The following is a 23,446-nucleotide window of genomic DNA, read 5'->3' on the forward strand; positions in this document are numbered from 1 at the left end:
CCTCTGTCCACGGTTCTTAATCCACCAGGGAACGAAAATGACTCATTAACATCTCCCAGGCGTTCTCAGGGCACCTTGGCGTCTGATCCCTATTCTTTCCTCATTAGGGTGGCCTGTCGGGAATGATCTCCAGTGTAAGTCAGTGTAAGTCAGTGTAACTTGCCCAAGGTCACACAGTGGGAATGTGACAAAAAGACCCATCTTCTGCCTGGCAGTTTGGCAGATGCTCAAATCTTTGTGAAAAGGGTGAGATGTTTCTACTTCTCTGGCCTCTGGGAGCGTCTGTAATGAGGGTGGGAGGGCTGTCCGTCTTCCCAAATGAACATTTCATCTCCTTAGTTCACTCTCACTTTCAAAGTTAGATTTAACTCTAATGTCTCTGTGTTCAAGCGGAGAGATCAGATCGATGCCCCCTCCTCCGAGAGCAAAGCATAGTCAGGCAGGTGATCTTTCTTCTCCAAAGACCAATAAATAAAAAAACAAAAATATTTTCCCCAAATAAACAGCTCTACTTCTTCGCAAAATGTGCAGCCCCAAGTCCAGCCCGCGGCGCCCCAGCACATAGTCCGCAGACACTGCGCCGGTCGGCGGGGAGGGGAGGCCGCGCGGCGGGGAGCGGGTGGGCGCCAGGCGCGCTGCCAGCCTCCGCCCGGCCGCACCGCGGGGGCCGCCGCCCCTCGCCACGTGGTGGTGGCAGCCTCGGGGTCCCGGGCGCCGGCCCAGCTGGAGAGACCCGGAGCAGCCGGGGAGGAGGAGGCGGAGGAGACGGCGGCGGCGGAGGAGGAGCGGGGCGGGCGAGCGGGAGGGAGGGGGCCGGGAGGGGAGGGGAGGGGGTGGGGAGAGACCCGGCGGCGGCGGCAGGGCGCGGAGCGGCGCGCGGTGCCAGGGGGTGGGGGCGCCGGGGCTGGTCAGGGGAGGGAGCCGGCGGAGGGGTGCGCTGCGACTGCGAGCAGAAGCCCGCGGCAGCCGTGAGTGCGGGCCGGGCCGAGGGAGGGGGAGGGGCGCGGCGGGCGCGGGGCGTTCGGGGGCGCGGGAGGCCGGGGACGCGGGGCGCAGGTGGGCGGGCGCTTTGCCCAGGAGCAGAGTAGGGAAGGGTCCTGCGCCGCTGCCCGCAGCCTACGGCCAGCCCGAGCGTCGCTGCTCAGTAGCCCTCCCGGGGCCGGGCCGCGGTGGGGGAGGGGGCTGCGCGGTCTCGGCCCCCGAGAGGGGAGGGGCGACAATTTCTGTCCGCCGATCCCGAGGGGGTTTCAAGAGCGGCTCTTTAAGGGACCGCGGGAGGGGCCTGGCCGGTACCGGCGCCCCCTCCCCAGTCGCCTGCGCGGGTTCTCCGTGCGCGGCCCCAGGATGCGGAGGAAGGCAGCTCGGGTCTCACGGCAGGGGTGTGTGGGGACACGGAGTCCTCGAGTGGGGGTGGCCCGAGATCGTGGACAGGGGTCGAGGGGGTGTGTGATGAGCGCCGGCCAGCGGGGTAGGGGTACGGGGTGGCGTGGGCAAGAGAGGGTTAAAGGTGGGGCCAGCCCTACAAACACGCGCACACGCTCCTTACTCAGACCTGTCACACGCGTCCCTCCGGCTCTTAGCCGAGGCTGGGGGGAGGGGGCTGGGGCCTGCACTGTCGGAACTCGCGCCTTCGGGCCGAGCCCCCTGGCCGAGGCGCACACACGCTCCAGCGCGCGCACACACCTCGGACATTCCCATAGTGCCTCACGTGACACTCGGCCCGAACGTGCCCACCCTGCCCACACGCTCACGCACGCGTGCTCACAACCTCTGGCCGCTTCCGAACTCCGCGCTGACCCCCGTCCTCCGCCCCGCAAAGGCGCTCATTGACGGCGGCACACCTACACTCATTCACAGACACACACTCCCCCCACATGCCAGCCACAGCCACACATTCATAAACAGGGCCGGGAGAAGTACACATGCACCCCCTCGCTGCCTACTCGTTTGGGAGCCCTGAGTCATTCCTGCCCCCTCGCAGGGCTCCCCATTTCCCTGAGTGCAGGCACAATGGGACAGGCTGGAGTCTCCCTTAGTGGTCTCCGTTCCCCTTAGGCCCCCTTGCCCAGTTTGCTGTCTCTGACACTCAGCCGAGGACTTCCTGTAGGTCCCAGGTCAGGGGCCGGCTGCGCCTGGACGGTTGCCACAACCCCGGTGCAGTTAAGGGAGGCACTTCCTTTTCCTGAACTCTGGGATCCTGCGGGAGGAAGTTGGGCGGGGGCCGCAGAGGCCAGGCTGACTGGTAGGACTGGCCCTCCAGAAGCACTGGATTTCCTTAAGAGCGGCGACAGAGGCCTGGGATGGGAATCTCGGCGGCTGTCGAGGTATTTGGGAAACCGGAGGTCTGGGGGAGTTGACCAGGCAGGTTCTGGGCTGTGCCAGTGCTGGGACAGTAGGTCTCCCATCCACAGGTCTCTCTTGGTTCTGGAAAGAGCCCTTCCCTTCACTGTGGCTTCCTTGACCCTGTTTATCAATTGTCCCCTGACTCCACTCATGAGGTCCATCTGGTTCCATCTCCTTCCTCGACGATCGGTGACAGTGGCGGATAGACGTAACCTTCTGAAGGAGAATGTGTTGTGGGATCTGGTCACCCAGCCGAAACTCTACACCTACTACAGGGTCCTCAGACCAGGATGGGGGAGCTGGGGACAAGCACCAGGTGGTTCTCTTCACGCTGCTCCTTTTGCTCTCTCAGGAGGCCCAGTGTGGGCTGAAGCTCTTACCATGGAGTCCATGTTTGAAGATGACATCAGCATCCTGACCCAAGAAGCTTTGGGGCCCAGTGAGGTGTGGCTGGATGGTCCTGGAGACTCCTCCCTTGGAGGCGACATGTGTTCTGCCTCCCACTTTGCTCTCATCACAGCCTATGGAGATATCAAGGAGCGGCTAGGGGGCCTGGAGAAAGAGAATGCCACCCTCCGCCGGCGCCTCAAAGTCTATGAGATCAAGGTCAGAACCTGCATGGGATGGGAAGTTGGACAGGGATGTTGCAAGGGTGGGAGGGCGCCCGGGAGAGTTCAAGACTACAAAGTCATCATCAGAACTGGAGGCTCATGCTTGAAGAAGTGGCTGCTCTGGTGTGTCAGCTTCGCTGCACCTGTAGCTAATTGGGGGGCCGGGGGGTGGGGGTGGCTCTCAGCTTTGGAGTGGTAGGTCCCATTGGAGAGGGCAGGAATGGGAGTCTCTGAAGCAGTAGGTTTGGGGCGCAGAGTGGTCACTGGGTGGAGGCCAGCCTTCTCTGAGGACCGCCCTCCCACAGTACCCACTGATCACTGATTTTGGAGAGGAGCACGGCTTCCCCCTGTATGAAATCAAGGATGGCTCCCTGCTGGAGGTAGAGAAGGTCAGTCTGCAGCAGCGGCTCAACCAGTTCCAACATGAGGTAAGTCCCTGGCCTTAGCTTCCCGACCAGCCCAACTCCTTAAGCTTCCTGCTTCCATCTGTTTCTGATGCCAATTGCCTTGCCATGGCCCCATCATGACCACTGTCTCCCTAAACCAGCTTCAGCTCTCCTTGTTCTATTGGGAATGGGGTTGGGGAGGTTCGTGGAGCCCCTCTGCTCCCTGTCAAGGACGGCCCTGACCCTGGCACACCTCTCCGGGCCTACCCAGTTGCAGAAGAATAAGGAGCAAGAAGAACAACTCGGGGAGATGATCCAGGCTTACGAGAAACTCTGTGTGGAGAAAAACGACTTGGAGACAGAGCTGGGGGAGATGGTGAGGCCCAGAGAGTGGGGGTGAGGTATTCATGTACCTGGTACTGTGTGATTCTGTATGAGCATTCCAGCCCTATGATTGTGTGTGGCCCTGTGTGCATGTGTATCTATCTGTGATTGATTGCCTGTTTTGCCTTGTGAGTGAGACGGTGTCACCCAGGTCATGGGTGACTCTGTCCCCTTGGCTATGCAGTGTCTCTGTAGGATATATGTGTGTGTGTGTGTGTATCCTATTGTGTATGTATATATATACATATTATATTTATATATATATACATATCTATCTATAGACATGTATAGATAGATATGTATATATCTTACACTGCATCAAAGCTGTACCTGTGGTACTGTGCCCGAGAGAGGGTGCGGGTAACTCTAGAGACAGCTCTTGCCATGAGTGTGATGAGAGTTAGCGTGTGGCCATTTGTGCGAGTGTGTGGGCAGGTGGCAGGATCAGGAGACATGGTCTCTGTCAGCTCCTCACTGTGGCCCTGTTCCAGTTATTTAGCTCCCATCCCTCCTCTAACAAGCAGGGTACATGGTAACCATCTCATTGAGCAACTGTGAGGGGAAAGGGACATTTGGGTAAGACCATTTTCCTCTCATAGTCAGAAACATGTGTGAGGCTCTCGCTGCATGCCAGGCTCTGTTCTCATCCCTCTACGCACGCACGCTTACTCATTTTAGCTCTCACAACAATCAGAAGAGGTAGGCGTGGCACTGCTATCCCCATCTCATACAGGAGGCAGAGGAAGCCCAGTAGTGGAAGCTACATTCCTGAGGGGGTGGGGTGGCTGGACCTAGAGCCAAATCTTTGTATAAATGCCCCTGTGCGATAGTGACAGGGAAGAGGATTGGCTCTGACCTTGCCAGCCACAGTAGCCAGAGACATCTGCATTGCAGGTGCTGGGAGGGGAGGCCTCGCACCTGTGGCCACTTGGAGTGTGAGTGTGGGACACTTTAGCAACCTCTGCTCCAGTCTGGGGAGTGATGACTACCCAGCCTTGGGGACTCTTGGGTCCGGGAGTCTATGGCACTCCCTGGCCCTGTCCAGATGCTGAGCCTTCTGTCTTTCCCTGCAGCGGGCCCTGGTAGAGACTCACTTGCAGCAGATCTGTGCCTTGGAGCAACAGCTGCAGCAGCAACAAGGCCTCCGGGATGCAGCTTTTCCCAGCCTGAGCCCCCCATCTGCCCCCGCCACACCCTGTCCTGACCTGGACCTGCACTATCTGGCTTTGAGAGGGGGACCTGCCTTGGGTCATGGTAAGTCTTCAGTGACCTCTGCCTTCCTGATCTCCAAATCTCCAATCGTAACTCTCCTTTCAATACCACTGGGCACCTCCGACTTGCCTAAAGTCCCCATACAATTCTTTCATTTACTCATTATTTATTTATTTGAGATGGGGTCTTATTATATAGCTCTCTTTGGTCTGGAATTTACTATGTACACCAGGAGATATCCTTGAATTTGGAATGCTACGCCTTATTCTGCTTCCCTGGAGCTGGGATTACAATCATGTGACACCGTACCTGGCTTCTTTCCAATATCTTAAATTTGTTCAAAATTATTCCATTCTCCTCTCCAACTGTTCTTTCACCTCAGCCACCCTTTGACAAATTCTCCCACTGACATACCTCTGCTGTTCAGATCATAAAATTCTTGGGTATGCCAGCAGAGGGCGGCCCACTCAGAGTCCCCCGAGGATGCTCCAGACTTCTGGTTCTAGCCTGAGACACCTTCCAGAGGCCATCTTATCTCCCCCCACCCCTGGCCCACAGCAGGGTTGAATCTCCATCTAGCCCATCCTAATTTCCCTTGTAATAGTATCTCTCATCCCTGGGTGTTTGGCTTTATCGTGGACTGAGTTCCTCCCCTATGTGTTTGGCTTTGTGTGGACCTGGGAGTCAGCGGGGGGGGGGGGGGGGGGGGGGGAGTGACGGACAGCTAGAGCCTACCTTACCTTGTCTTGTCTCCCGACGGCAGGCTGGCCTGGCCCTGCTAGCGTAAGTGTGAGCGAGCTGGAGCGAAGACGACTAGAAGAGGCCCTGGAGGCTGCGCAGGGGGAGGCTCGGGGGGCGCAGCTGCGGGAAGAGCAACTCCAGGCAGAATGCGAGAGACTGCAGGGAGAGCTGAAGCAGCTACAGGAGTCCCGGGCCCAGGTAACAGTGACTTTGGAGCTGCCCTTAGATGTACAGAGCATAGATCAGCAGAGAAGGGGTGAAGGCAGAGGGGAGGCTGGGCTCTGACCTCTACTTTTCTCCTCAGGATCTGGCCTCCAACCAGTCGGAATGTGACATGGCTTGGGTAAAGAGAGTTGGGGATGATCAGTAAGTCACATCTGTAACCCTTGCCCTCTCAACCCCATACGCTAGGAGACACCTCAGGTCTCCATCGTTTGCTTTCCATCTGTCCACATTATTTGAGAGACCTCTTTTCTAGGTCTAGGGTGTGATGTCTGGGTTGCTTACACTCTGCCCCCATTACAGGAAGCAGGGAGGGCACTGGAGCGCTCAGGTTCTGGGACCAGGCCCAGAGGCTTGGGCTGGGGATGCACTCAGTGGCTCTGCCACCCTGTTCTGTATTCCCCGGTGAGTTTTCTGTAGCAGAAACAAAACTTAGAGGGTGAGAGTACATCCCTGAGGAGGGAGTCGGCCTCCCTGGATTAGGATTCGGCCTGCCGCGTCTGTTTATTTAAAGGGAAGAGTCCTTGAGGTAGGAAGAGAGTAGAGTCCCAGAGGAGAGGCCTAGAAAGCAGGAAGAAGCTGAGTGTGTGGGGTACATGACAAGGGTCTTGGGACGTGCTGGGCAGCAGTGCAGCCTGGCATCGTTCACAGCTGCCCGGCACTCAGCCTCACCCACTTCTGAGAAACAGTGCTTAAACCTCCTTTTGCTTAATTCCTCTCTGGTGAAATGAAGCTAAAGGTACAAGCTTCATCCATCCCTTACCAGAGAAGACTGGGGCCCTGAGTGGGGCAGGAATTAACCTTCCCTCGGTGGCATACCCAATTCCCAGGATTCCAGGGGTCCTCCCTCTCAACAGGTTTTCTCCTCATCCTTCCCGTTTCTGGCCAACGAGAGGTCCCCCTTGCTTCCTTCCCCACCCTGGGGTGAGGACTTGGGTGGAGCTGTGACAGCTGAAAGGGTGAGAACCTAGTTTGTGGGACTGATGAGGGGGAGACCCCTCCCTCAGCTAGGCTTCTGTGGGGGATGGGAGGGAGCTTTGTGGAAAGGGTCCACCCTAGCTTGTGGCTGGGGCTCTGGGACCATGGTAGTCCATATATTCAAACCTGGAAAGCACGCATATCCACGTAGAGTAGATCCTTGCTGAGCCCCGAAGGTCTCCTTAGGGGTCAGTGAGTCCAACCCCTTCTTATAGTGAAAAATCTTGCACTTAGTGGAGGCTTTGGCAAGGCTGGATCCCAGAACTCTTCCTGGGCTGGGGAAAGGCCGTGCATTCTTGACTTACCCTTTGTCCCTCTGGACCTTGGGTTCTCCTCCTGTGCTCAGAAGTCAGTCATTGCTGCAGGATGTGAGAGGAAGGTGAGGTAAAGATGGGAAGAGGCAAAGAGAGTGGCGGATCCTTCAGGGCTAGGACCGCAAGTACCGAGTGACAGATAAACCATCTCAGAAGGTGTTTGGGAGGCTGCATCATCCATATTGCTTGTTCTGGCCAAACTAATCCCTTCCCTGCCAACCCAAGGGAACTGGTTGAGGAAATTCTCCCAAGGTGCAGCGGGCTCCTCCTAGACCTGACTCTGGCTTCCACAGGCCTCCTGGATCTCTGTCAGCCCAGCAGATCCGACCTGCTCTTTCTTCTCTGTTAGTATAAATGCTTCTGGACAGTCCCCGTGAGGCAGGATCAGTTCTCAGAGGAAGTCCTCACTCCCCTAGTAGTTTTATTTTCTTATAAACCCAGCCTTTTTGGTAATAGGCAATTCCCTGGGGCTTCCTCCCATCCCCCCATCTAAGGATGGCTCAGTCACCTCTTTTCAGCTCCCAGGATCAGCAATCATCTCTTTTATCTACTTCTGCTGACTACATATCAAGTGGGGATTTTATTTATTCGTTTGTTTGTTTGTTTGTTTTCTTGTTTGTTTTCCCGAGACAGGGTCTCTCTGTGTAGCTTTGACTATCCTGGAACTTGCTCTGTAGATCAGGCTGACTTTGAACTCACAGAGATTCACCTACCTCTGCCTCCCAAGTGCTGGGATTAAAGGTGTGCACCACCACCACCCAGTCAAGTGGGAATTTTATTGATGGGCTTTCCCAGGGAGTGAAATGCTGGCTCTAAATTATCTGGGGGAAGAGGGCGGTTCTTGAACCCAGCCTGCCTCTAGGAATTAATCTTCTCATCTTGAAAGGTGCCTTCAGTCTCACTTGTTCTCTGGGGCAGCCTCACTGACCTCAGGAACGCTCCACTAAAACATGTCCCCTACAGCAGTCTTGCCTGTCTGAACCCATCCTGGTGCTCTCCGCGCCTAGGAGCCGGCCTTGGAGGCTGCAGTCCCTTGTTCTCAGCTCCTGGCCCACAGACTCTGACCACCACGCTTCACAGCCAGGGTACTGACGGCCGCCAGGCCGCAGGGACCAGGCTGCCATTCTCCAGGTCTGACCTGTGGGTAGGATCTCTAGGAGAGCTTGCTTCCTGGAGGTCACAGTTCAGGGGAGGAAGAACAATGATGAGGGAGGAGGTTGGAGGTGGCGGTGGAGTTCACTGAGCTTGTGAGGACGTTCGGGGAGGTAAGGACCCAGGAAGATCCTTGTCAAGGTGACCTGTGCAGGAACTCTATAGTCCCCTCCCCTGGCCTGCAGATTCCTGGGTGGGACTGTTTGAAAGTATGGCCAGTGCTGGGGGCCAGAGAACCTTTACAGTCACTGCTTGAGGGAGAGAGGGCGCCAAGCAGATAGCAGCTCTGGAAGGTAGATGGGGTCTTATAGGTGAAGGGGCCCAGCGAAAAGAGGGGGAAACCATAAATTATAGGTCTTTCTTTTTTCCTAGTGTGGGGGGCTCAGGGTTGCAACCTGGGACCTTTTCCGCCCACCCCTCCCACCCCTTCTCTCCACCCACAAGCCTCTGCGTGGGCTGTGGTTAGTGGTGGGGAAGTGTGAACTCAGAAGAGAGAGGATGGAAACTCTGCACAGAGGTCAAGGGCAGTGTGGGGTGGGTCAGGACGGAAGTCGGAGACCCCCTTATACCCTGAACCTAGCCTCCTGCCCCCAGAACCAGCAGGCCCAGGGCCTCCTCTGTCAGGCTTCTCACCCTCCCTACTTCCTTTGCTTTAAGTCTCCTTCAGCCGATACCCAGAACAAATTAACCCCTGAGCACTTGCAGCTGCGGGGCACCCTGAGGGTGGGCAGGGGGGTCTGCTGGCCGGAGGGACCGGGTTTTGAAGGCATTTCCAGCCTTGTGCCTGCCAGCTAGGCCCAGAACCGGAGCAGCTCTTGTCCTTCTCCCTGTAGAAGCCAAGCGTGGCCTCCCCTCTCTCATCACCAAGTGGTTTTTATTGTTCTTTGTCAGAGTTTTGGTTTGGTTTTTGGTTTTTAAGACAGAGCACATAGCCCAGGCTGCCTTGAACTTGCTATGTAGCCAAGGATGACCCCTTTTCTCCTCCTCTGCCTCCCGTGTGCAAACATTACAGCATGTACTGCCAACTTTTGTTCTTGTTTTGTTTGTTTGTTTGTTTGTTTGTTTTGTTTATCAAGACAGGGTTTCTCTGTAGCTTTGGAGCCTGTCCTGGAACTTGCTGTGTAGACCAGGCTGGCCTCGAACTCACAGAGATCCACCTGCCTCTGCCTCCCCAGTGCTGGGATTAAAGGTGTAAACCACCACCACCCACCCTCAACTGGTTTTTTCATTTGTTTGTTTGTTTTGTTTTTCCAAGACAGGGTAACACTACGTATCCCTGGGAACTCACTATGTAGACCAGGCTGGACTAGAATTCCCAGAGTCCACCTGCCTCTGCCTCCTAAGTGCTAAATAGCCCTAGTTCACCTTCCTGGCTCTTCTTCCCAAGTGCTAGAATTATAGGCATGAACCACCACATCCAACACACTAAACAAATCTTAAGTCAGTATCCTTAAACAAACAAACAAAAAGCCCAAACCCCAAAATGGGCTTTCTTATGTCCACATCACTCTCATAGACATGAGGCATTAAGAAAGACTTCAGAAACCATGGAAGGGTGGTCCAGACAGGTCCTAGCAGGCAGGGTGAAGAGGCTCACTGTTGCCTGCTCAGGTGGTTCTGCAGGTAGGAGGCCTTTTATAAGAAGGTGACCATGTGATTTGTTGACGAAATTGCATCACTTTTGAAAGTGAAAGGGGACACTATTAATTATGCAACTAGTGTGAGCAGGGACAGGCCAGGGCAAACAGAGGTCCCTGGTTCTTGTCCAACTATGGGTTGCTCAGTCCCACTGTGTCTAGGGAAGCTTCTGGACCCATAGTCATCTGCTTCTGCCTGGTGGAGGCTGCCATAAAAGCTCAGGTCTGGGGACCACAAGTCATAGCTGGTCGAGGAGCATGAAGGGCTCAAGGCTCCGGAAAGGAAGTGGTGGAGCACTGGCTTGTTGCAAAGCGACTTCCTCCTCCGCCAGCCCGCAACCTCAAGTCCGCTCCACGGCCTGGTGCCTGTGGTCCCCTCCCTGAGGGTCTGGCAGGCGGGAAGACTGATGCTGGGTGTGCCTGTGGGTGGGTGGAAAGTTTGGCCCCTAAATTCCCCTGCTGGGTAGGGTGCCTGGGGCAACTAGAGGCAACCAGGGTAAGGATGGAAGGGCTGGGAATGCTGGGTTTCTGGTTTTCTTCCGGGTCTGCATCAGATGAGGGCTCTGACCACAGGCCAGCTATCGTCCTATTGCCGCCCCTGCTCAGGACCTGACTTTACTGCTATCCCTAGTCCATAACCATGGCCACAAAAGAACTGCCAGCCGTGTATCTAGCTGGACCCTGATCCCCGCTTTCATCCTGACTCGAAGCCAGTCTCCAAGTCTCACCCCATCCCTCAAGGCCAGCCTGAGTCCTGACTTCTCCCCACACTGTGGGGTCTGGTGGGGTGGGGGTGGTCTGTGTGGCTCCCAGACTCCTTTGAGGCAGAAAGAAGCTTTGGAGAGGATGCTCAGGTCTTTGACTTTCCTGGATTGCAGTTGCTTTATTAGTGACAGTGAAGACAACTCCTTCCAGGAGGGACTTTGGGAAGGATGAATGAAAGGTTAAGTCAGGGAAGAGTAGCCCTCTCTCCTGCCAGCTCCACCGTTTGTACTCCAGCTTTTCCACAGATGCCAGCCGAGTGGGCTGAGGTGCGGAGAGCAAGTGTTTGACTCACCGCTCTGTATGCCGCTGCTCCATGGCCTCCTACTAGCTCTCGGCCACGCTGACCTTCCACTCCCTTGTAGTCCGTCACTCTCGGACCGCCTGGGCTGCCTCCGAGGTGCCCAGCCTCCTCCTCCTCCTCGTTCTCTCCTGCTTTCCCACTGTGCTTCCTCCCACTTCCCTGAGGTTTGGGAGGTGTTTGTGTAACACTTAGTAGCTGGGTCTTTGGAATCTTGGAGGTTGGTGCTCTTCTCCCAGCTTCAGGACATGGCCGAGTGACTTTACCTCTGTGGACCATCTTCTTACCTGTGACATAGATAGGTGGGTAGGTGGGCATAGGGTAGTCGTAAAGACAAATGAAGTTCCTAGCCCATGATCGGCACTCGTATAGACCCAGGGAAATGTGTGTTGTGGCTCACAGGACCTGTTCTTCCTCAAGTCATAATGGTGGAAAAATCTCTCAGGTGTGGCCAGGAAGTCAGGAAGCAGGGTCTGTGTTTAGATGCACCTGTGAAGCTCTGGGTTGTGTTGTCAAGTTGAGATTTTTTTTTCCACTGAATTGGCAGTGTTTTCAATGAGTCATTGTGGTGCTTAGCATATTCAGCCACCAGTGTGTGAGGAGAGAGATAGCCAGAGGAAAGGCATGTCCCACAGGACTGTGAGGTGTCAGGACAGGTCAGAGCTCCTCACTCTGTCCAGGGTCTCTGTGAGGGTGACCTGAGGCTTTCGGAGGACTTTGTCAGCTTGCTTCAGGGTCGCAGTATCAGCCTGGAGAGAGGCTGTGCACACTGTGGTAGGGGCTTCTTCCTTCCATTTCTTTTTTTTTTGATTTATTTATATTTATTATGTGTACAGCATTCCTTCCATGTGTGCCCACATGCCAGAAGGGGGCACCAGGTCTTATTATAGATGGCTGTGAGTCACCATGTGGGTACTGGGAATTGAACTCAGGACCTCTGGAAGAGCAGTCAGTGCTCTTAACCACTGAGCCATCTCTCCAGCCCCCTTCCTTCCATTTCTTGAAGCTCCATGTTTTTCACTTCAAGGAGAGTGCCAGGCACTGGGCTGTGGAAACTAGGGTGACTCCTGACACCAAGAGAGCCAGCAGGGGAGAAAGGGGCCTGGGGAACTGAATGTGACAGGTGAGATCTCCCAGGCAGAGTGTGAAAGAGACGACCTGTATCTGTCACCTGAGATACAGCGGGGAAGGTGGATGGGGAGAACAGCCATCTCTGCCCTGTGCAGAGCTCCCCCTGGCCTCCACTGCTGCGTGGACAGCACGATCCTGTTCCCCAGGAGCCCTCAGCCTGACTAGGAACACACAGCTCCTGACCTCAGATGGCTTTCAGTCTAAAAGCCAAAGCTTCCGTGGAGAACCCCGAGTTTGGTGTGGGATATGTGGATAGGCTCAGAGGAAGATGCCATTTCTTCCCACAGACTTGTGGGATGGGGGTGGAGCAGAGGGTGTTTTCACAGACATAAGGCCTGAGATATATATAGTGGGTTGGTGGCCATGGCCCAAGTCAGGGCTCCCTGGACGACTCCTGTCTTGGAAGATAGGCAGTGAGGCCTGATTTTCCCTAAGAAGTGGGCTTAGCTCCCAGAAGCCCTATTGTAATTGGATTAAAAGTAGTGTTACACTGTGACCCTAGGTCTGGCTCAGCCCCTGAACCAGAGTGGGGAGCACATCATTACCTGTTCTCTGAAACCCCAGCCTGGATGCCTCTGCTCTCCTGATAGGCTCCCTGCCTCGCACATCTCCAGCCACCGCCCTTTGCCACTCTGGGTGCATCCTCTCGCCCTGGGAGGAGACTGACCCTCAATAGTACCTGTTACTTCCCTACATCCCCAGCTGCTGAAGTTCCAGGGTCCCTTCTGGAATTGTAGAGGTGGGAGAGCTAAGGAAAACCAAACCCTTACCTTCAGAGAGTGCTCAGACCCATCCGAGCCCAGAAGCTCAGATGCAGGCAGGTCTGAAAGCCCTGGCAGAGATCAATTGCTCCTGGGGCGGGGTAGCAGCTCATGGGAAGAAAGAGGGGCAGCACTGGAGTGATAACTCTCATTGTGTGTGTTTGGGGTGGCCCAGAGGGAAAAAAGGGTCCTTTGCTAAACTTAGGAGTGAGTGTGCCCCAGCTCCATGAGTGCGTGTGTTGAAGAGGCCTAATTTGCAGGACATGAACAGGAAAAAACTGGATGGGAGCCATTTCTGAACCTGTACTGAGTAACAAGCCCTGAACAAAGGAACTGGGAAGAGAATACAATGGAACAGTTCTCAATAAAAGTCCACAGCAAGGCAGCCTTTGAGAAAAGCTGAGTCTGGGTGGCACGCCCTGCAGGCGGGCAGTGCCCACCAGCTGCTTGTACGGATATGAATGGGAAGGGCAGGATAGATGTGTTCAGAGAGGTCCTGAGAGGTAGGAAGCTTGGAGCACACAGGCGGCCTTTAGGCAGGGACAAGAGCAGTGGGCGGGCAATGGGGCCAGCTTGGAGGGCAGCGAATCAACCTCTGCCTTCCACGAGTGGAACGCTTCCTAAAGCATGGCTTCCTCCTTCCTTCGTCACTGCCTGTGCAGAAGTGGTCCCCAGTGTTTTCGAGGATGAGGATGTTTCTTATGAGTCCCCCTCCCCCATCACGCAGATTGTTTGTTTAGAGTTGTAGATCTTGGGTATTACAATTTTGGGATTGTGGCCAGTATTGAACCCAGGACCGCACGCTTGCTAGGCAAGTGTTCTACCATAGAGTTAGACTGTGCTTTTTGTCTTGAGGCAGGACCTCACCAGGCTTGCCCTGAACCTGTTCTGTGTCCCAGGCAGTCAGGCTTCAGCTTCCGCGTCAGCTTCCGTGTGCTAGTATGCACGCCTGTAAACTCAATATGTAGCTTTCTTAGGAATCAGCCCCCAAATGGGATTCAGGGATCCCCTTGGAATTTCTCTATTCCACATCCTTGCCCTAGGCGGGGAACCTCTGCTCCAGTATGGGGGACGATCTCTGGAAGCAGAGGGAGGCTCCCCAGAAGAGGTGGCTGTTGAGGTGGACCTTACAGGCAGAAAGGATTCCTGCAGCTGGGGTAGGTGCGAAAGATGTAAGGCAGAGCGGGTTCTTTTCTACTATGGCGGGGGCAGAAGAACCACATCCCTTTTCTTTCCCACCCCTTGCCCTCTGACCTCAGGGTGAACTTGGCGCTGGCCTACACAGAACTCACGGAGGAGCTGGGTCGGCTTCGGGAGTTGAGTTCCCTGCAGGGGAGGATCTTGAGGACTTTGCTGCAGGAGCAGGCCCGGAATGCAGGTGAGACTGCTAGAGACGGACAGGCCCCCAGTGTGGGGAGCAGGGGCGCTGGGCCCAGAAGCCACCTCCCACTCCCTGGGTGAGCAATGTCCACGCGAGCTACTTAACTTTCCTCTCCAACCCTGCTTTCTCTTTTCCAGGTCAAAGGCATTCGCCACTATCGCAGCGCCATTCCCCGGCCCCCGCGTGCCCCTCGCCCTCCCCACCTGCCCGACCGCCGCCCTGTGCCCCGTGCCAGTCCCCTGCCGCACAGCGCCGCTCGCCGGTGCCCCCGTGCCCTTCGCCCCAGCAGCGCCGCTCGCCCGCCTCGCCCTCCTGCTCGTCGCCCGTCCCACAGCGCCGCTCGCCGGTGCCGCCATCGTGTCAGTCACCCAGCCCGCAGCGCCGCTCGCCGGTGCCACCCAGCTGTCCGGCCCCGCAGCCCCGGCCTCCGCCGCCGCCCGGAGAGAGGACGCTGGCCGAGCGCGCCTACGCCAAGCCGCCTAGCCACCACGCCAAGGCCGGCTTCCAGGGCCGCCGCAGCTACTCGGAGCTGGCAGAGGGCGCAGCCTATGCCAGTGCCTCCCCTGCCTGGCTGCAGGCCGAGGCCGCCACACTCCCCAAGCCCCGCGCCTACGGCGGCGAGCTCTATGGCCCCGGCAGGCCGCTCAGCCCTCGCCGCGCCTTCGAGGGCATCCGCCTGCGCTTTGAGAAGCAGCCATCAGAGGAAGAGGAGTGGGCCATGCCGGCCAGCCCACCCAGCCCCGAAGCGGGCACCATCCGCTGCGCCTCATTCTGTGCGGGTTTCCCCATCCCGGAGTCACCTGCAGCCACCGCCTATGCCCACGCTGAGCACGCACAGTCCTGGCCATCCATCAATGTGAGTTGTATACTGCTTCCCTTAACCTGGGTACCGTGAGGTGCCAGGAGAGAGCCTGCTCTCCCTCTGGAGTCCCACCCTGTTCCTTATCCTCACACATGGTAGGCAGGGGCAACCCCGTAAACACACCCTAGCTTAGTATAGACCTTCCTCTTCCTCTCCCTCGGTTTCCAATTGGTAGTAACAAGCTCCCATGCCACCTGCACTGTTAGAAACATGGTCCTCAAAGTCCTAGCTTTGATTTCGACTCCACTGCTTAGTGTCTGAAGAACCTCATTCAAATTCTGTCAGTTTCCTTATCAGCAAAATGAGGGCGAGGGCACTATTACCTTAGAGAGTTTTAAGGAGGCAATGATCCTAAAGCAGTTCTCCGATGTGTGGCTCAAGCGTACTATTATGTTGGTGCGGAAGGACAGGGATACTAAAGGGACAGAATATGGCCCCACACAGGGACAGGCCTGCCTATCAGGTTCCATACTCGAAGTCTCAGATCCTGGACTCTTTTCTGTTTGTTCTGCATGATAACCTGTTCCAGTGGTCCGTCATTTCACAGAAGTGATGAATTTCCCGAGAGTGACCGGAATTTTGGGGTTGGACATGGTTTGCAGTTGTCCAGTGCTTTAAGTTAGCTGTGTCTGAGTCACTCTGGAGGCATGTCAAAGTCCTGGTTTCCCTCATGACTGGTGTACCCCAGCTAACTGAACAGGGACTTTTTAAGACCCTTTTTAAGACGCACTTTTTAAGACCTGTGCCCTGGGCAAAGAATGAGGTTGAGGATAGAGCTGGAGAAAGGGTAGCCGGACCCTCTGCATGCTGCAGCCCACCCTATTGCGGGTCCTAGGAAGGAGCAGGCTGGGGTATGAGGCAGGCTCTAAGTGCTTTCATTCTCTCCCGGCAGCTACTGATGGAGACGGTGGGCTCTGACATCCGCAGCTGCCCCCTCTGCCAGCTGGGTTTCCCTGTCGGGTACCCGGATGACGCCCTCATCAAACACATTGACTCCCACCTGGAGAACAGCAAGATCTAGGGCGCCTCTACCCCGGCTGGCTGATTCTCTGCTCTCTTATCTCCCCCCGAACACTCACTTTGAATGCTGCATGAATCTCGTGGGGGGCCCCTGCCCCTTGCGTCCCCAGATACCTCCACTAGCTACCGAGTCAGTGTGTCTTCCCTGGCCCAGGCACCGCTCAGCTCGGGCTCTTTCCAGGAGGTTGACCAAGGCTCTCTCCATCTTCCTGATTTCCTCTGGGGAGTGGGGTCTGGTCTGAAATGGGGAGGATATACCTTCCATCTCTCTCTCTCTCTCTCTCTCTCTCTCTCTCTCTCTCTCTCTGCTTTTCTGGTTTTCAACAAGGTTGGATCCAAGCAGAAGTCTAGTGCTTGGGGGAGGGAGAGGAAGGGTCAAGAGCTCCGGGAGCCCCTTTCCAAATGTCCATCTTCCCCGGGCAATGTTCTTCCGGGGAGGACCTCTTGAGAGGGTCTCAGAGCCTGCCCTGCACACTGATGCCAGCCCTCTGTCTCATGCCTGACCAGCCTTGGACTCGTGGTATTGAGGAAGGAGGCATCTTGTTTCTCGTTACTCTCTGCAGGCTAACTCTGTTCTCCCCCTCTGCCCACCCGAGGGAACAGGGAATGTGGCAGAGGTGTGGGAGGACCCTGCAGGCCTTGGATGATCTAGCCCAAAGGGGCTGCCTTGAGGCTGGGGACTCCTGGGCCATTTCCCTCTCAGTCCAGGGGATGGTCGGTCTGCCAACCTCACAGGCCTGGGCCCTTCCAGAGTCCCTGGCACTAAAGAGCAGATCATCAAGGCAGATGCCTCCATGCTCCCCCACTGCAGCTCCTGACACCATAGGTGCCCCGGAGCCCAGGTGTGACTCCGCCTGTGTTTGCTGGGTGGGTGTCATCAGCCCCTCCCTCCCAGGCCAGAACCCGAGAATGGGCCCAGGGTGCTGTGGAGATCAACTTCAAAAGAGCTAATCCCCATTCCACACCCACCCACCCAACCCTAAATTCCCTCTGTGAAATCTACCTCAGAGCCGTCCCCTCAGAAAGACAGGGGAGCGGGAGGCTGGGGCCCCAGGCTGAGGTGGGAGCCTCCTGAGGGAGCCTGCTGCCCACTATGAATCCACCCCTCACTTTGAGCCTCCCTGGGGCCTTGGCCAGCTGGTGGCAGTGAAAAGCACCGTCCATCGCTTGTGCCATTCTGATCCAAATCTTCCAGGCCCTCTCCCCACACCCCTCCTTCCTCTGTGCAGGAACGAGGGGTATGTCAGCAGGGAAGGGGCCAAGGACTCCAGAGATGCATCATTGTACCCTGAGTGTTCCCTAGGGAGGGGACATGGGGAAGGGGGCCTGTAGAGGGGAGAGAGGGCCCTGTGCTCTCTGAACAAGTTGAAAGTCCAAATAAAACTTACCTGTTCCATCTGCTCTCAGCCCGTGCTTCCATGGGTCGGGAGGGGCCTTGAACCTCACTTGGGAGGTCTTAGAAACTGTCTTGGGAACCATAGGCACTGCGGAGCTGGCACTAGCAAGTGTGGGTGGCCCACATTCTGTGATTCTGTTGATACTGGCTGCTGGTTACACATGGCTTATGTCTTCATTTAGAACAGGTGTGAAGCAGTCGCCTACCCCTGTAGGTACAGGGATTTTTCCCGTCAGCACACCTGGCCTGCAGAAGTTCTGGGGCCGTTTTCATTGATCAGTAGCCCTTATTTTTCTGATAGCTTTCTCAGATAGTTCAAAATGCCAGGAACCAAGCTGAGACAACGTAAAGAAGGAAATCTATATTCTGTGTCCTCGTGGGTCTAAGACTAGGGCGGAGCTAGGCTTCAGGCGCAACTGTTCCCTCAAAGACCTCAGGTTTGGGAGGCCAGAGCTGGGTCATGAATTCATGACTTTTGCCACAGCCTTGGCTGTGCTCTCTGAGAAAAAAAGAAAAAAACAAGTCTGAGTTGTTCATTCATTGACTCTGTCTTTCATTCCCATGAGACCTTTTTTAAGCCGCATGGTCACTTAAAAGCAGCACACACAGGGGAGGACTGGAGGGTGTGGCTTAGTGGTAGGACTCTTGTCCAGCCTGCACAAAGGCTCTGGTTTGAATCCCTGGTACTGGAAAGAAAATACGAAAGCAGGGCGTGGTGGCCCATGGCTTTAATCCCAACAGCCAGGAGGCAGAGACAAGCAGATTGCTGAGTTTGAGGCCAGCCTGGTCTACAGAGTGAGCTCCAGGACAGCAAGGACTACAAGAGAAACCCTTTCTCGAAAAAGAAAGAGAAAGAGAGAGAGGACATGGAGGCCTTTGCTGATCAGTGGTTGGGGTTCAGCTCTAGAACATGGCAGCCATCCCACCACACGCAGCAAGGGCCAGCCTCCCGATTTCAACCACGTCTGCAGCCAGGACCTCGCTGAGTGCAAGGAAAGGTAGACCACCTTGCAGATGTGCCTCACGGCCCTGACAAAGAAGATTCTAGGACATCTGGTATATGAGTGCTTAGTGAGCCCTGTGGCTCCAGAAGCACTGGCTTCCGGACTAGGGATGTTCTGGGAACACAGAAGGCGAGGGAAACACTGAGCCTTGAGAAAAGTGGCGAAGGAGGGCATGAGATGAGCTGGCACATGGGCACAGGCCGGCCTTGAGTCTGTGACTGAAGATGGGAGGAAACCCAGGTATCCTGGTATCCTTCCCTGTCATCAGGGTGAAGAGAGCATGGGGACATAGGGAGCAGACTCTGGCAGCTTGTCTCCTTGATTTCTAGGGACTTGGGAAAGGCTCGGGTAAAGAGCAGAATGTTGCTGGGGGCTGGAAGAGAAGGCAGGGAAGGAAAAAGGCAGCGTGTTCCCCTCTAGGTCCCCTCCACAGCCACAGACTTCCATTGCCACTGAGGGGAGAGGGCTGGTGACCCTGCCACTCTCGTCCCTCCCACATCTCCAGCAGGACTGCCGCCGCCACACAGCACTTTTGCTATGGATTGTTCTCTGCAGCCCGGAGGGCGACAGGATGGGGATTGAGAATTGCAGGGTTCGGGGACCAAGAGGTTAACGTTTCTAGGCTCCTGAAAACAAGGCGGAAGATTGGAACTACTCCCACTTGAGCGAGGTGGAGGGGAGACCCCTGAGAGGATAGAAGAGATTCCTGGGGCTCCACTTGCTCTCCCCAGCACAGACCCGAAGACCATGACCATGTGTCTGTAGGGGTGAGGGAGAGGACTCAGCAGGAACCAAATCAGCCAGGGCATATCTCCATCCAACATTCTCTCCAGTTCTGCCCTGCCCCTCAGGGTTTCTCCAACTGGAGGTCCCTGGCTTTGTCGGGTGATCTGCTGAGGGGGTGACAGCTCTATGTAAAACCTGTGGCTTCTGTTGAAAGGAGCCAATCGATAATAAAAAAAAAAGGGGGTGCGTGGATGAGTGAGTCATGTTAATGAGAAACACCTCACCCAGCTGATTAGGGCTGATGAAGACGGGGGTGGGGTTTTCACTGGGTGCCAACTTTATAAGGTGGGGGAGCAGGCCACCTCTCCTTCAGCAAGAGTATAAACAGAGCATATTTGGCCACCTCAGGGAGAATTGAGACATGAAAGAGAATGAAGCATTAAGGACGGGCGGGGCGGGGGTGTGTGTCTTCTTCAACGGGAGAAGTGGCACGGGGCGACTAGCCAAGGACAGAGAGCAGCGAGATGTGAAACCCACGGGCGCTGTCCTGTTCTTTCTGCCCTTCCTCTACGTCCACTCCTGTGACTTGAGAGAGTCTCAGTGGTCCAGAGAACTCCTCGCCAACTCCTATCCTCCACAGGTTCCCATGAGATCTAGTTCCATCCACAGGGGGTTCTGAGCCCAGTATTACAAAGTTGCTGGCCCTGCCCAGAACAGCCTTGGGAGGGAAGCTCTGGCTTGAGGTCCTGGTCCATGGCACTCACCAGAATCTCTGCAGTTGCTAAGACACAAATCAATGTTCACAGCCTGAGACCTGGTGGGACCTGAGGGCAGGAGGGGCAGGTGCAGCGAAGGACTCCTCCGAGACCCACTCTGTGCCTGCCCTGCCCTCTGAGGACTACGCCTCAGCCTGCAGCTTTGGCCGCTCCCCCTGCCACTCTGGCCAAGGGCAGAGTTACCAGCCGCTTTTCATAGATGTTCCAGGCCGCTGTGTTAGTGTGGGCATAGGGGAAGGCAGGGAGGAGCCGAGGACAGGATGGGTGTCACCAGCACCTCCAGCACCTCCTCATTTGCATTGCCACTGACACCCTTCTTGACCAAGAAAATGGAGCCAGAAATAACAAGGGGGGAAAGTGGTTCCCTTGGGGGGATGACTTTGAGAGGCTCTTTCCCTGCCTCCAACTCTCCCACGGTGCTAGGGACAGGAGGTCAGCTTCACAGCTGGTCTGGGGGAGAGGAAGTACACCCACTGTTGCTCATCCAGGCTTAGACTAGCAGACGCCCCATCCCAGCCTCTGGCCGCTCTCGACCCCACACGGCTCCAGCACTCCACAGCCCTACCCGGTGAGCCCTGTCTCTGAAGTCCTCCCAGCTGAGAAGTGGCCTCTGTCCATGTTCGTTCCCCCGTCTGTGGTCTGTCTTCCCCATCAGATGGAACCTTTCTCAGATCCTGAGCCGGGCTCTCCCATTTGTCCATCTGCAACGCAAGAAGACATTCCACACCGGACACAGTCCAGCCAATATCAGCAGAGCGTACCGCTAGAGTCTATGGCGGGAGATAAATCAGAGCCCAGTGTGAGTCAGAGCCCAGAGAAACCCTTCCTCCTGGGGCTCCCAGTTCCAATGGAGAGCATCGTTACTTGAGTAAGGTCTCCACATGTTGAGCCTTGCCTTCATGAGGAAGAGGGAAGAATTAGGACCACTCCTGCTGGCCTTGTACATGATAGGAAGAACTCTACCATTGAGCTGCCATCCCAGCCAGCCATTTTTCTTTTCTCAACCTGAATGAAGAGTGTGGCTTAAACCCTCACCCACACCTTTGATGTTCAAATTGTGTATGTTAAATCTACTTCTTCCCCCCAGGGGCAGCTACAGCAGAGGGTGGGGGCACAGGAGACAGGAGGTAGGGTGGGCCGAGGTCAGTGGGCTCTCTTCCTGGCAAGAGGTCCTAGGAACCAGGAGGGTGAAAAGGCAAGGGTGCAGGCAGAGCAGAAGGGCTGGGCAGGGAAACCAGGTCGCGAGAGACAGCAGGGAGAGCTGTGAAGGCTCCGCGCGAAGGAGTGAACAATGACTGAGAACTCCCCTCACTCCCCCCCCCCCAGAGATGCTATTTTGAGGGGAGAGAATGTATGCAGCGCAGGGGTAGTGTGGGAGGCTGCCAGCTTCCCCAGGGGTCAGCCAGCTGCTTGCTGCTTTTCCTCTCCCAATCATCTTCCTTGGCCTCAGCACCTTCTAGGACCACTTTCTCCCCTGAAGAAGTCCTTTGATTCCTGAGTGAGAAGGGAAGGAATGAGCCGGGAGGTCTGGAGCTGGCCTCTGAGCACCTCCCTGGAAGGTCCCTGCGGCCTCTGATAGAGGGAAACATTTCTGGGGTCATTGAATCTGTGGTTGAAAATGTAGAGGGCACTGTGGAATGGCGACAGAGCATAGCTCATCAGGCTGGGCTCCCTAAAGCCTTCCTTAGGCCCTCTGGACCCCTATTCCCTCTTAGCATCACAGAGAGGCCTTGGTGGGTGTTGAGGGAGGTCTGTGTCTAGAACTCCACAGGCCTGCCTGAGGAAGCTAATCTCGCTCCTTGGCCTCCAGGGGGCTAGATGGAGGGTGCCCGCAAGCAGAGCCACTGCTTGGCACAAGGGGGAAATTCTTGCACCCCAGCTCAGCTCTCAAGGGCCCTGACTCATTTGGGGATGAAAGCTCTAATGCCCTGTAGGTTTCTGTGGCAGCTTGGGGCCAAAGGAGGAAAAGGCGAGGAGCTAGAGTGTGGCTGGAGATGAGTGTGGAGACTTTTGTTTTCATTTTTGGAGCTTGGTCATCTGTCTCCCCCAAAGGTATGGATTCATCTGAAGAAGGCTGGCTGGGGTGGGAAGAAAGGCACGTCCTCACTCAGCATGGGTTGCAGTAGAAGGAACTTTCAGAATGACAAAGGGATGCAGCAGCATCCAGCAGGATGCTAACCCTGGATGGCCCACAGTGGCTCCCTTCCTCCCTCTAAGGCTGGGGAGATTGGCCTGGCATCTGTGCAACGAGGGACACAAAGAGTTGAGTTGGGCACAGTGAACCACGATGAGCAGGCTGTCTGTAGGCCCTAGACAGGAGGGATGACGGTGGGTCCAGGTATCTGAAGGTTCAGGGACGTCCCTCAAGTCATAGCACAAGTAAGAGACTGGAGTTAGAAGGCCATCGGACCAGAAGACCTCCCGCCATCTCAAGTCTCCCCTTGCTGGGTTCTTGTCTTCAGGCCTTTTCTCTTCCGGCTTCACATACTAAGAGGTGTGGGGCAGAAAGCAATGGGGAGGGGTGGTGCGGCGGGATGGGGACAGTGGTGGTGGAAGAGGCAGTGGCTCCTGGGAGTGCTTGACACTCCTCTTGTACCAGACATCTTCTGCAGGCCTGCTTGGCAGCACGAAGGAGGGCTCAAGGCAGGAACTGACGATGGAGCCGAGTGGCCCAGGAGAGGAGCTGAAGGGGTCATTTGCCAAGGCTCTTGCTCTAACCCCACTGAGGGATAAGCACTCTCCTCCCCCTTCCTGGAGCCCTTGACCCGTGGGTGTGACAGAAGCCATCTCTCCTTCCCCCACAGATAGCAACTGTGGATGGGAGGTGAGGGGGAGGAGGAGGAGATGGTGTGAAGAAGATAGCTTTCCCCAGCATGGGTGAGGGGCAAGGGGGAGAACAGCGCCCCCTGTCCTGGTCTTTGTGGTGCGGTGTGTCCTGTACACATGCTCTTCCGAGTTAGAGCACCCCTTGCCTGCCTCCGTACCTCACTGCCTCCAGGATGCAGAGACCCTGGTGTGCGCAGCACCCCGGGAGTTCTTTGAGCTTAAAAAGTCTGTTATATCAGCTTGTCCCTCATGGTGGAAACAAATAGGTCTCCTCCCCTTGATGGCCAGCTAGATGCTCTGGACTCATCTGTCACACTTCACCTGGAAGTAGCCTGAACAGACCCCCCACACACACACACACACGTGCACACACATGCACAAACACACACACACACACACACACACACACACACACTCCTTCCTACCTACCAGCCTTCCAGGACAACCACATGTAAGACACATTTCCTCTGGTGCATGTGGCATATACTCAGTGTCACCCAGTCGGATCACAGTGACACAT

At 55.9% G+C, this 23,446-nt stretch overlaps 1 protein-coding gene across 3 annotated transcripts; it reads left to right on the forward strand.

Annotated features, from left to right (window-relative positions):
- The first annotated feature begins 902 nt into the window (after positions 1 to 902).
- Positions 903 to 17,599, forward strand: Tbkbp1 (TBK1 binding protein 1). 3 transcript variants are annotated; one of them, XM_085695719.2, is made up of 10 exons: positions 903 to 968; positions 2,696 to 2,949; positions 3,260 to 3,382; positions 3,612 to 3,716; positions 4,798 to 4,978; positions 5,700 to 5,875; positions 5,982 to 6,043; positions 14,195 to 14,313; positions 14,454 to 15,172; positions 16,071 to 17,599. In XM_085695719.2, exons 2-10 carry the CDS (start codon positions 2,725 to 2,727, stop codon positions 16,197 to 16,199), a joined length of 1,839 nt encoding a protein of 612 aa, XP_085551845.1. In that variant the 5' UTR covers positions 903 to 968; positions 2,696 to 2,724; the 3' UTR covers positions 16,200 to 17,599. The 3 variants fall into 3 exon arrangements, with proteins under 3 accessions (XP_085551845.1, XP_085551844.1, XP_085551843.1); XM_085695718.2 differs by lacking the exon at positions 903 to 968 and adding an exon at positions 1,485 to 2,324; XM_085695717.2 differs by lacking the exon at positions 903 to 968 and having other exon boundaries at positions 2,333 to 2,949.
- Positions 17,600 to 23,446: the final 5,847 nt, after the last annotated feature.

Source organism: Myodes glareolus, chromosome 9 (assembly GCF_982192425.1).
Source record: "Myodes glareolus chromosome 9, mMyoGla1.1, whole genome shotgun sequence".
NCBI lineage: Eukaryota > Metazoa > Chordata > Mammalia > Rodentia > Cricetidae > Myodes > Myodes glareolus.